The sequence below is a fragment of the Panthera tigris genome, chromosome B2 (assembly GCF_018350195.1).
Source record: "Panthera tigris isolate Pti1 chromosome B2, P.tigris_Pti1_mat1.1, whole genome shotgun sequence".
Classification (NCBI taxonomy): Eukaryota; Metazoa; Chordata; class Mammalia; order Carnivora; family Felidae; genus Panthera; species Panthera tigris.
The window spans coordinates 4,692,963-4,705,637 of NC_056664.1; the positions used below are offsets into that span (position 1 = coordinate 4,692,963).

A 12,675-nucleotide genomic window follows, 5' to 3' on the forward strand; every position below is an offset into this window, starting at 1 on the left:
GCTAGGGCTGTATGTCGGTGACCGACCCTTTAAGCGTCACAATATGCTTTGTCATGCTCTCATTTTATACTAACGGAAACTTAATTTAAGCATGACTTGAGCGATTTTTTTTTCAGCGATAAAAACAACCATTCATTATGTCCACAGAGTCTGTGGGTCAGGCATTCTCAGACAGGGCACGCCAGGGACAGCTTGTGTCTGCTCCGTGCTGTCTGGAGCCTCACCGGACGGCTGGAGCAGCTGGGGATAGAATCTTTGGAAAGCTTGCTCCCTCACACGCCTGGGAATGATGGCGGCTTAGCCCTTGGCTGGACTTGCCAGACGCCTCCACGGGGTTCTTTCATTTGTCCCAGCTTCCTCATAAATGGGGACTGGCTTCTGAGGACAGGCCCAAAAGAGAGAAGGCCAGGTGGTGTCTTAGACCAAGCTTCAGAAGCCACGTAGCATCTGTTGTCTGGGGCAGTCGCAGGCTCCCGCCCAGATACAAGGGGAGGAGCATGGATGCCACACACCTCCGTGGGAGGAAGGTCAGTCACGCTGTGAGAACAGCCTGTGGGAAGCTGTGGCCGTCTTTGGAAAATACCATCCGCCACTTTCCCTAGGCCCTATGAATGCATTCTCTTCGTTTCCAGACTGGAAGACATTTGGCCAGATATCTCCCACCAGAAAAATGTAACTGAAGATCAAAACTGCCAGAATCATAGAGGGTAACACATTTGTCTCTGCAAACGAGTCTGGTTCTAGGGACTCTTCAGTTACATACCCTTTGTTTATTGTAGCTTCCCCGGAAGGAAATATGCTATGCAAAATCGTTTCCCTTATATTTATCACGACCTTCGAAACTGCCGACCCAAAATTGGCCCCCCCAAAAGTTAGTATGTTCTTCTTAATGTCTTCTCAGTCCTTGGGAAGATCAGTAGGAAGGTGAGTGGCTAGAAATGCCTTTACTGCATCATAGGCTAGAACCTCTGGATGTATAACCAGGACACAAAACCTGGCCATTTGAACAGGAGACCCACATTCCTGGCCGGTGGCACCTTACGTCTTTGAAACTAAAAAAAATCCTGCTTCCCCGTGTTACATAATTGAGTTCTAGTCTCGTTAAGTTCTCGGTAGTTTGGAAACTAGAAATGGAACAGGCCTCATAAGGAAAGAAGGTAATGGCCAGAGCCACAGTCCTTTTTTTTTTTTTTTTTTAATTTTTTTCTTAACATTTATTTATTTTTGAGAGACAGAGCATGAATGGGGGAGAAGCAGAGAGAGAAGGAGACACAGAATCCGAAGCAGGCTCCAGGCTTTGAGCTGTCAGCACAGAGCCCAGCACGGGGCTCGAACCCACGAACCATGAGGTCATGACCTGAGCCGAAGTCCGATGCTTTAACTGACTGGGCCACCCAGGCACCCCACCAGAGCCACAGTCTTGAAGGCACAAATGAGGAGGGTGGTGGGTGGCCAAAAAGTTCTCAGGCCTGAGAAACGCTTTTCTCATTCAGATGCTAGATGGTTCCTCGTCTTATGCATCAGATCAGGGTGTCAGTTCAAGAAACTGTTCCTGAATTCGAATGGGAAACCAAGAGAACTCGCCTTTCCCTGCTGCTTCTTGGGGCAGAATGTAGTTCTACAACTTAATTAAAATTCTTCCCCTGCCCCCTTCCTCAGTCCATAGAAAGCAGGGCCGGTCTGTACCGTGACCTTCCTGTCAGCCCCTGCCGAGAACACACGAGAGTGGGGCCCATCCTAGCCTGACCGTGGCCACCAAGACCGGCATCCTGCACAGTGCATTCGACGTCACCACCACTGTCTGCTTCCTGAACTCTTTCATCATCCCAAGCAGAGACTGTACCCATTAAGCAGGGACTGCCCGTTTCTCTGTCCCTCCAGTCCTGGTAGCTGTCCTACATACTGTCTCAATTTGCCTATTCTGAGTATCTCCCAGAAGTGGAATTCTACGGTATGTGTTCTTTTGTGTCAGCTTTATTTCACTCAGCACACTATTTTCCTGTTATATCCATGTTGTAGCACCTATCAGAATGTCTTTCTATTATTTGGCCAAATAATATTCCATTGTGTATATAGACACCACATTTTGTTATCAGCTCCTCTGTTGATGGCCACCTGGGTCATTTCCACCTTCTGACTCTTGTGAATAACGCTGCACTGGACGTTGATGTACGAGTATCCGTTTGAGTCCCTCCTTGCTTTAAATTCTTTTGGATGTATACACAGGAATGGAATTGCCAGATCATCCTGAGTGATTTTTTTGGAAACACAGAAGTTTCCAAAATATTCTATGACAGCAGGGAGACTGATTTTCTCAGGGCTTAGAAGGGACAAAAGGGCACTAGGTTACGTAATGCCTCAGGACAGAATATTATGTCAAGGCGTTATTCAAAGTTCTTCAGCGACTACTATTATTATATCCTAAGCCTTTGAGCAGTGTAAGTGGAAAGGGGAAGGTGTTATTGGGGTCAGCAGCACCTAAAGACTTTGTTTTATTCAGGATATTCTCTTTAGTGGATCAGGATTAGAGACTAGAGGAGAATAAGAGTTTCTGGAAAACCATTTCTTCGGGCCATGGTTTGGAGAAGGCTTATAAGTTCCATAAAATTAGAGTTTATGGAATCAAGAAGAGGAAAGCATTCAGTTCCACTGGCATAGACATCTGGTTTTTATTACCCAATTTGCTGCTAACAGGACATTAACCTTAGGGAAGTGACTTAAACTCTTAGGGCCTCTGCTTCCTGTATTCCACAACATGGATGGAGGAGGGGTTGGAGGACAGGGTGGGAGGCTTGGGCTGGATAATGTCGGGTCCGTTTCTGCTCTATACATCTATGATTTTAAAAAGCTTGATTACTTTCTTATCCAGATCAAATTTTTATTTTTAGAAAGCCTTGATCCCTAGGTCCTGGCCACGTTGATTTATGACATGAGCTCATTGTAACTACCTCATCACAGAAGCTACTGTTTGTTTCTATCATGCCTTTACTCAACTGAAAATGTGCGACGTGAATTTAAGATAACAAATATTTCCTCAGAGTATGAACCATATCATGGGCAGAGTTATTGGATACTGTCACACCCTAGATCTTGTATTTGGTACTGTAAAACTTTAGAATAACAGTGGTTCTCTTAAAAGCCATTATGCTCTCTTAACTACTTTCCATAAACACACCTGCCCTTTACAAACATCTCGCCCTTTCTATGAACCCACCATCTGGTTTCGACTACATTTCCTCTAGAAATCATAGTAGTATAGTTTGGGAAAAGGCCTGACCTGCGATGACTGCGTAGTTGTTTTTATAGCATCTAGTGCATTTCTCATTCATGCGTGCATTCATTCAAAAATATGCCCCATGCTAGGTGTTGGGGATACAGCAGGAAACAAGACAGCCTCCCTCCCCCATTTAGGTTAATGTTCAAACGTGAAGACAGGCAGTGAATAAGTAATAACGGGTGTGCTGGATGTTAAGCTGGAGAAATGAAAAGTTCTCCGTGCCACGGAAGCTTATAGTGGGATCGAACCAAAACTTTGGGTATCAAAGATTTCCAGGTGAAGTGGCATTTCAAGTGAAATCTGAGGAGTGGGAGGGAGTTAGCCAGGCAAAGATGGGGAGGGGGAATGTTGAAGTAGGGGGAACAACTGAAGTGCACAGGTCCACAGAACAGCAGGAAAACTAAGAGTGTCACGCTGGCCAGACCGGGGTGAGCAGTGGGAGATAAGGGCAGGAGAGGGAGGCACACGCCAGGATGAGCATGATAGGCCACGCTAAGGATTTTGGACTTTATCCCCAAAGAAGTGGGGAATCATTGGGAGCTGCAAGCAGGGAAGAGATATGGTTACATCTGACATTTTTAAGACTCGTCTAGCTGTAACATACTGCATAGGTTGGAGGTGGGCTGGCAGGAGGAGAGTAGGAGGCTCTTCCTGAAGTTCACACGAGAAGGCCAGGGATGTGGCTGAGGCCCTGGGTCCCCCTGGAGGGACAGGCACGGTGTTTGGTAGGAGCTGGGGGGCTGCAGGTGGACCTAGGGTCAAGAAGGCTTCCACGGAGGCCACAGGAAAGAGTTTTCCAGAAGGGGGAGCGTTGTCCAGGGTGCCAGTGGAGCTGAGATGTCCAGTAAGTGGATGACTGAGAAGCATCGTTTGGATTTCACGATGTAGAAGATACTGCTGGTCTTAGAACATTCCTGGTGGAGGATGAGGGCAACACTCATCTCGAGTAGCTTGAGGGGTCAGTGGAAAGTAAGAAGAGAGGAGAGAGAGAGACAGAGGGACAGACAAAGAGTGATACTCTTCCGGAAGTAAAGAGAAAGGACCATTGCTGGGGGGGACAATAGTGAGTTTAGAAAGAATTATAGTTTTAAAAACTGGAGAGGCTTGCACACGTTTAAATGCCAAAGGGAAGGAGCTGGGTAGAGAGGAGAGACTGAAGAATTAGGAGAGAAAGGGACAATAGCCTGGGGCTCCTGAGACTATGCGCTGAAGAAGGAAGTCTAGAACCCAGGTGGAGGAATTGGTCACTTGGCACATTTCACGGGCATTTTCCAACAAGACGTCTGCCTTTCTCACTAGACCGTAAGCTCCTGTATCTTATTCGATTCTGTATCCCTAGCACTGAGGCTAAGACCTGACACGGAAAGTGCCCTGTGAGCATTTAACTGAACTCATGTGTCCTTGGTGCTGGAAGTCCTCCCTTGGGCAGAGAGACCAAATGCCTTGACATGTAGTGGGCTTCTGGCGTAGACTTTAAAAATGAGAGCTATGGGTGACAGAGTCGCCTGGCCAATGATTAGGCTGGTACCTTTGGTCATTTATACTTGATGGGAAGGTAGTGGCTGAAATCTGTCACGATGGAGATGGAGAGAAACACACGGTATGCAAGTCAAGAATGACTAGAGAAGTATTTCCCTCCCTCTTGGCTTTCTTCTTGGCCCAGAAAGGAAAAGGAACAATCCAACAGTCTCCACAGGAAAAGGAACAATGCTCCCACTTGGTGGGTCCATTTCTGTCGACGGGAGGCAGCTATTAGCACAGGCCTCAAACAGAACAAAAAGCTGGTTGCCAGCCTTTTTCCATCCAGTTGATCATAAATCTTATATAAATGTACAAATTAAACTAACTCAATGAAACAATTCCATTAGATTTTTTTTTTCCTTACTGGCAAAGGGCACCATTAATCTTGAGGAGCAAACATTGTTCCATATCTGTTTTGTTTTCCCCAAATCTCAAAATGCTTAAAGACTGACACTTATGCGTGAGATTCTTCCAGGAGGGAGGGAATGAGTTGGAAATGGCCTCTGGGGTTTGTAGGAAGGGAAGATTGAAGCCGGGTGAAGAGGATGTGTGTCGGTTCCAGAAGCAGACTGGTTAATACTTCCAAGAAAGGAACATGCTACGGAGGTGTTCGTTGAGCCAGTATTTATTAACCGTTGACCTTGTGCCTCTGGCCCAGGCTCTTTGCCAGACACAGGCAATGAAGAGAAGGCAGCAGAGTGCTGGCCTTTGGGAGCTCATCATTGCGCACCGTCCTAGAATGAATTCAGTGTCCACTAGAGCTGCTTAGGGAAAGAGTCTTCTAGGTTCTGGTAAATTGGGCACGCACACGAAGATCCACTTGTGGATGCATGGAAATAATGATTCTATTAGTCAGTGCAGTACCCTAGAAACCCCAGCGCAGGCTTCTTTGATAAAAGTCATATTACAGAGCATGACTGAAGAAGGCATGAGGCCCTCAATCCCCTGTCCTGGACCTCTGTTCGGGGACTGGTCATGTGCTGTTGTGCCTACAGAGATACGACCGGGCTTGCGGGGGAAATTCCGAGTCCAACCAGTAGCCTAAAAAAGAACCCAAGCCTTCCCCCTTCGCTACCCCCACTCCCGTGGCTCGACCCACTGAAGCACGTGACCCTGTGAATGTGTGCCTGGCCATTCAGATTTGTCTTTCTATTCCCGCATGCCCTGGAAACACAGGCAGAAGGGGGATAAGTGTTCTCCAAGCAGGGACAAAAAGCAAGGGATTCCAGACCTGCATGAGACCACAGGGGTTCCTGTGCTTGGGTTTTTTGAGATACCCCTGGAGCCTTCTCACAAACCCCTCTTTTTACTCGAGAAGGTTCTGATTCCCCGAAACAAATGAGCGAGGCGGACACAGTCTCTGAAAAGAGCAACGAGGGAAGGAAGCCTGGGGAACAGGAACATTTAAGGTCAGGCAGAGGGGAAAGGAGGAAACAAAACCAAAACAAAACGGAGCAAACGGCTCTGGAGGCCCGGGAATGAATGCATTCCATTCACCGATTTCTAGCAAGCAGAAAGTTTCAAGGAGAAGGTGGGCGGTCCTACTGAGTGTAACAGTGAGGCCAGTACGGTAAGGAAGGGCAGATGCTATCACACCTTCCTGGAGAAGCCAGAGGGCACTGGGGAGGGAGAGTCAGGAAGTGGAGAGGAGGAATAAGAGTAACAAGAAATGTGGCAGATGAAAGAGAGAGAGAGAGAGAGAGAGAGAGACAGAGAGAGAGAGAGAGAGAGGGAGGATAGTTGCCGGAAGAGGCCATCATCCGAGGGAGGTTTAGTAGGACAGTGTTGAGAGATCTAGAGAACTTTTCTCTAGGGTACAGTGTGGGTGAGAGTGGGCGGGATACAAACCTTCCCCTGGAGAAGGCTGGCACACTTCTTTGGGAGGTGCGGTGTTCTGTTACAGTGGTTTCTCCCCAGAGTTCGAGACAGAGAGGATGAGGGGACTGGGGAAGGGACTCTCAGGGGAGCACAGCTGACCCGTGTGCATTCTGAGTCAGGCAAGTCTGAAGAGATCTTCTTTTTATAGCCTCGCTTGAGTCACCACCAGGCTGTAGAATGCTCCCCCCCGCCCCCCCCCCCCACTTCTTTTGTCATCCCCCTAGCATTTTATTTGCAAATGAGAGGGCTGATATCAGCAGGTTTCTTTTCTGTGGCCAGGTGCTGTTTGGGGGACTTCTCTGGGCGGAGGGAGTACAGTGGGTAGGGGAGTGGTCTGGAAGCTTGTAGGATTTTTTTTTGGTCACTTGTAAGTGTCATCAGATTATCTGTAGTTTGTCTTTTTTCAGCATTCCTGCCCAACAATCATTAGATCCTTTAACTATGGAATCTGGTTTTTCTTCAGCTGGAAAAAAAAAAAGTTCTCTTTTTATTTCTTTGACTGTTCCTTTTCAATTTGGGTTTTTTTCCCCTTTGGAAGACAAATTCTTATTTATTCTCATATTTTCTTCCTGTTTATTTTGTGTTTCATAATTTCTCTCTCTTCTATGTTCTTTTTTCTTTTTTAATTTTTTTCTGAGCTGGTGGGGGGTGGGGGGAGGGGGATGAGACTCCTTAAATTGGTTTCCTAGTTCACAGATTCTAAATGTGGTTTTGGTATATCTTGCTACTTAAGGCCTCTTCTGACTATGCGTTGCTGTGGCACTCACGGTTCTGTTTCATACGGCTGTTCCCTCGCTGCTCCCTGTTCATACTTCCTTTTCCATCTCTGCAACATCTTCCTGCATGTCACTTTGTCCTTTGAGACTTAAACGTCTAACTCCCAATCCCATCCCCGATGGGAGCTTTAATGCCCCTCCTAGGTTTTTTTTTGTTTCTTTTTGATTCCAGCAGGTTTTGTATAAATGGTCCCTTCAAGGTCCAATTTTCTTTGGCCAATCATCTCCTGACCTCACTCCTCCTTATAGCCAGCCCATCCTGGCCCGGACAAAGGCCACATCTTTCCCTGTGTTTCCCAAGCGCCATTCACCTTGTGTGGGGCTCTCTTTGCTGGAGGTGTAAGGAGGGGTGGTATCACTGCCCTCCAGAGAGCACACACTGTCCTTGAAAGTCCTTCCCCCTCCCCATCTTGGGAGCCTGCGTGCACCTGCTTCCCCAGGTGCCTTCCCCCCACCTCCTACTGGCTCGTGCTCATTCAAGAGCCCCCTTCTCCAGAATCCTAGTTTCTTTTTCTGTCAGCACTTAAACAGGCAGACAAGCCATCACCAGACCTGTTTTCTCCTCAAGAGAGTCTGGGCTCCCGCTATTAAAATGACAATGTTTATAACTCAGTGCACTAATGAGAAAGGTGTTTTTTTAAGTTCTGCCTTGTGTACTCAGTCCATCTTGGGGAGAGAGATCTTCTTATTTCCAATTCCCAATTTCCTCCACATATGTAGTGGTCCATATACCCCCTTTGATTTCTCTTAGGTTTCTCAGTGCTGGCATGCAATGCGGGTTCCCACGGCAATTGTGCCAGTTTCTTCTGGCAGTTTCCTGCCTCCTTTCCTTAAGTGAGGCTTGTGTGGGATGTATGCAACATGTAACACATGTACAGCCACCAGCAATAACGTACAGACCCCAGAGAGTGTGGCTCACCATTAGCCAGGAGTAAATAACAGACTCGTTGTCATTCTCCTTTGTCTACCTGATTTAGACTCACTTTTGTGACGCATCTGGTCCCCATACCATACTCTTGGGTGCTGGTCCCCTTACGCTGTCCGTATGCTTGTGTTAGGGCTGGTCAACCAATCACAAAGGTTTATAGCTGCTTAGCATGCAACTGGCCATGTCCAGTTGACTAATTACACACTGAAAAACACTGCGAAAATGGTGCAAAAAGCCTGTGATATCACCACACAACTCTTACACTTGCTGTTGTGAGTGCAAATTGGTAGAGTCTCTTTGGACAATTGTTTGAACCTGTCAAAGTTGGATGTTTATATACCATTTGACTCAGAAATGCCATCCCTGGGTATATTGCCAACAGAAATGAGCACTTATGTCCACCAAAAGTTATGTGCAAGAATATTCATAGCATGTTTAGTCATAATAGGCAAAAACAAGGAACAGACCAAATAGCTAACAATAGTAGGATAAAGAAAATGTAGCATATTTACACAGTGGAATACTAGGCAGCAATGAAAAGGAACACCCCACTGCTGTGTATAATACAGATAAATGTCAGGGCACCTGGGTGGCTCAGTTGGTTGAGTGGCCGACTTCGGCTCAGGTCACGATCTTGCTGCTCGAAGGCTTGTGAGTTCGAGCCCCACGTTGGGCTCTCTGCTGACAGCTCAGAGCCTGGAGCCTGCTTTGGATTCTGTGTCTCCCTCTCTCTCTGCCCCTCCCCTGCTCACGCTCTGTCTCTCTCTCCCCAAAATAAATAAACATTAAAAAAAATTTAGAAACAAATAATAATATGGATAAATGTCATAATGGTGGGAGAAAGAGCCCAGGTATGTAACTGTACGATTCCATTTATATGAAATTCAAGAGTAGGCATAACTAACCTGTAGTGATAGAGGTCAGAAGAGTGGTTGGTATTGGAGTGGGTATTGGCAGGGCAGGAGTTTGCTGGGGAACTACAAATGTTCTGTACTTTGATGTGGGAGGCATTTGCATAGGTGTATATCTATGTAAGAGATCATAGGGGCACCTGGATGGCTCAGTCGGTTAAGCATCCGACTCTTGATCTCGGCTCAGATCTTGATCTCAGGGTTATGAGTTCAAGTCCCATGTTGGGCTCTGCACTGGGTGTGAAGCGTACTTGAATTAAAAAAATCACAAAGCTGTACATTCAAGATTAGTGCACCTTACTATATGTTATACTTGAGTTTTTAAAAAGTATGATGCAATATGTTGTAACACTAGGGAAGGAAGAATTGAGAGACTTTCTCGATTTGGGAAGGAGAAGAACACTTTCAGGGGCCAGGGGTTACCTCAAATTGCCTTATGTAGAAATCCTTCCTTTATCCTATTAACAGACATGTCTCCTCCTAGAACAGTTGAAGCTGATTTGCTACTCCACTGATGATTTGCCATTGAGTTGGTCCCTCCACACCATCATAAGCATCCTTGGGGATACAAGTCCTTTGTCACACTTCCTGTGCTCCAGAAGCTTACAGTCTTACTAGCAGAAATAACATATTTAGAGAATTTAGTATTATTCCTTTTTCCTCAAGTACAATTTGTGAGGTGCAGAATTCTCCAGGAATTCAGGAGAAAGAAAAGTCAGTTAGAAAAGGCGGTGAGTGAGGAACACCTGGCTGGCTCATTCGGTTAAGTGTCCAACGCTTGGTTTCCGCTCAGGTGGTGATCTCACGGTCCGTGGGTTCGAGCCCCGCACCGGGCTCTGCGCTGACAGTGCGGAGCCTGCTTGGGATTTTGTCTTCTCTCTCTCTCTCTCTGCCCCTCCCCTGTGCGCATGATCTCTCTCTCTCTCAAAAATCAGTAAAATTTAAAAGGAAAAAAAATGGAGTGATTTCAATGAAGGAGGAAGAACTTGAGGGTTTTTAACCTGATGGGAAAACTGTCTGATAGTCTTTTATTGTTTACTTTCTTGTCCTTGTTTGACGGACCGCCGAAGACCTGCCAGCAAGTGCCGGGATAGTGACCAGCCGAGAGACAGCGAATTTGTCACATAGGGGAAATCAACCGTGGAGAAGATCCCAGACTTGCCAGGAGATCTGGGTTTGGACCCTGAGCTGGCACCGGCCTGGGCTCCAGGGACTGGGAAGACAGAATCGCAGTCAGAGGGGTGTAGGAATCAGGGACGACCTGGGGCCAGAGCTAAACTCTACACCTCGATGGAAAATAGTCTGCAGATACCCTTTGTTCGCTAGGAAAGCAGTTATTGTTAGTGCATTAAATACGGGGTATATGTGTGTAGGTGACGAGCTGACTCGAAGAGGCAGAATTAACAGAGAGTTAATTCCTCCTTGGTACTTTCTCCTCTGTCACCTCATTCATGTGCCTGCGCGCGCGCGCACACACACACACACACACACACACACACACATATACACACACACACACACACGCACATTGTCACACACCCACACATCTCTACCCCCCTGCATGTACCCACCACCCCCCCACACACCCATAACACTCCCTACCCCCACACCCACACACACCCATACACACCCCAAGCTCTGGTGCTGGCAGGGAATTAGAAGGTTATCTAAAATCACCCTCCACTTGCCAGGCTGTAATGGGTGGAGCCATGTGGGTGAGTGAAGGTTAGCAGGTATCTGAAGACAACAGAAACTCACATCAGCTGGCTGAATGTCTGTGCCTCCACAAGTCCCCTCACCCCCTGTGCTCTCATAATTGCTTTTGAAAAGGTTTTCTGGCTTCAAAGAAATCAAATCAAATTCGTTACCACGCAAATTGAAATTTACAGGCTGGAGTCATCCTAGAAGTTGTAAACATCATTTAAAAGAAGATTTCAGTCTCCTTCTGTTTCTGCTTTCTCTAAGGAGCTGTTTTGTGCTGTTTGACCCCTTCCTACCTGGAATGGAACAAAGGTATGGTTTCTAGTTTGCTTTTTTTTTTTCTTCCTACCGAATTTGGGATTGATATGTTTGCTAACTTGTATTTACTGCTTCCAATGAAAAGGTACAAGGAATTGAAAGCTCTTGGTGGAGGATAGGGAGGATCTCGTGAAGCTAAGATGATTTGGGGATATATGTCCCATTTTAGGAGCATGGGAGTCACAACTCAGTCAGTTATTTGGGTTCTGAGCTTGCCTCCTGCACACCCTGGCTGTCCTGAAATCCTCCCTGCCAGAGCTCTCTCTCTCCCATGCCATGTCCACTGTGCCCAGCCCTTCACTCGTGACCTCTTCTTTTCTGCAGGTTTTCATTACTATTGTCTCTGGCTACCAGCAGATCTTCTTGATTTTGGAACTTGCTTCTGTGTATACATTGCCTCCTGCTTTGCTTAGGGCTCAAAAAGCTTTAGGGCCATGAGAAAGACTAAAGGGTCAGGGCTGAAGGAGCCATGGGGGTTCAAGCCCTGAAGGGCTTGGAGTTGAGGGGTGCTCTGGACTGAGAGGTTCCCTGAATTCTTGGTTCAGAAGTGCAGTCAGCCTTAACGTTCTTACAGTAAGATGCTGACTCCATCGAGAGATAGGTAAGATTTTGAGGGCTGGGTTGGAGCTTACTCACCATTCGCAAATTGTTTCTGGGGGGGGAAGGTCACGTGCAGTACAAATAAATTTGTAGACTGCTGCCTAGTCATGTTGGGGATACTGTCTGTAGGACATTTCATTTTAAACATGTCAGTGTACCATTTGGGTACATGCCTAGTTCTCAAGCAAACATGCAGCTGTTCTAAAGATATTCTAGGAATGCTCCCACGTTTAAATCCCAGGTTCGTGTAAAAGGTTTTGTAAGAATCACTGTGGTGGGCCGTTAGGTGCAATATTCATTTCTTCTTTCAGTAAATATTAATTGGGATCCTCGTGTGTGCTAGGTTCTTGGAGGTGCAGCAGCAAACTTACACACACACGGTTCCTTCCCTGTGTGGTTTTCAGTTTTTTAGGGGGTACAGGTAATTGATCAGTCTCATAATTAAACATGCGATTATAGGTTTAGTATCTCACATGAAAGAAAGGAACACGGTGCTGTGAGACTGTTATAGCAGGAGTTGACCTTCTCTGGAGACTCAGGGAAGGTTTCCCAGTGGAGATGATTGAGGGTAGGAGAGTAAAATACGTGAGAAGGGATCAAAGCAATATATTCTGGGTACAGGGTTGTACTTTGAGGAAATGAAAAAAGGCCAGGTGTTGTTAGGAGAAACAGCTTAGATAAAAACGAGCTGGAGGAAGTGATTAGGGGTCACTGTGGTCCAGGCCATATTAGGTCTTCTGGAAACAATGGCAGGAGATTGACGGA

At 46.6% G+C, this 12,675-nt stretch overlaps 1 protein-coding gene across 4 annotated transcripts in view; it reads left to right on the forward strand.

Moving 5' to 3' along the window:
- The window catches only part of LOC102967256 (cytidine monophosphate-N-acetylneuraminic acid hydroxylase), a 334,461-nt gene that overhangs the window by 216,344 nt on the left and 105,442 nt on the right, over positions 1-12,675 (forward strand). For 3 of the 4 annotated variants that reach the window (XM_042985586.1, XM_015540452.2, XM_042985583.1), the window contains exons 1-2: positions 6,262-6,368; positions 11,257-11,304. In XM_042985586.1, the coding sequence (XP_042841520.1) occupies positions 6,277-6,368; positions 11,257-11,304 (140 nt within the window). In that variant the 5' untranslated portion in view covers positions 6,262-6,276. Of the gene's footprint in view, positions 1-6,261; positions 6,369-11,256; positions 11,305-12,675 lie in introns of those variants that run through there. The other variant, XM_042985584.1, reaches the window with a different exon arrangement.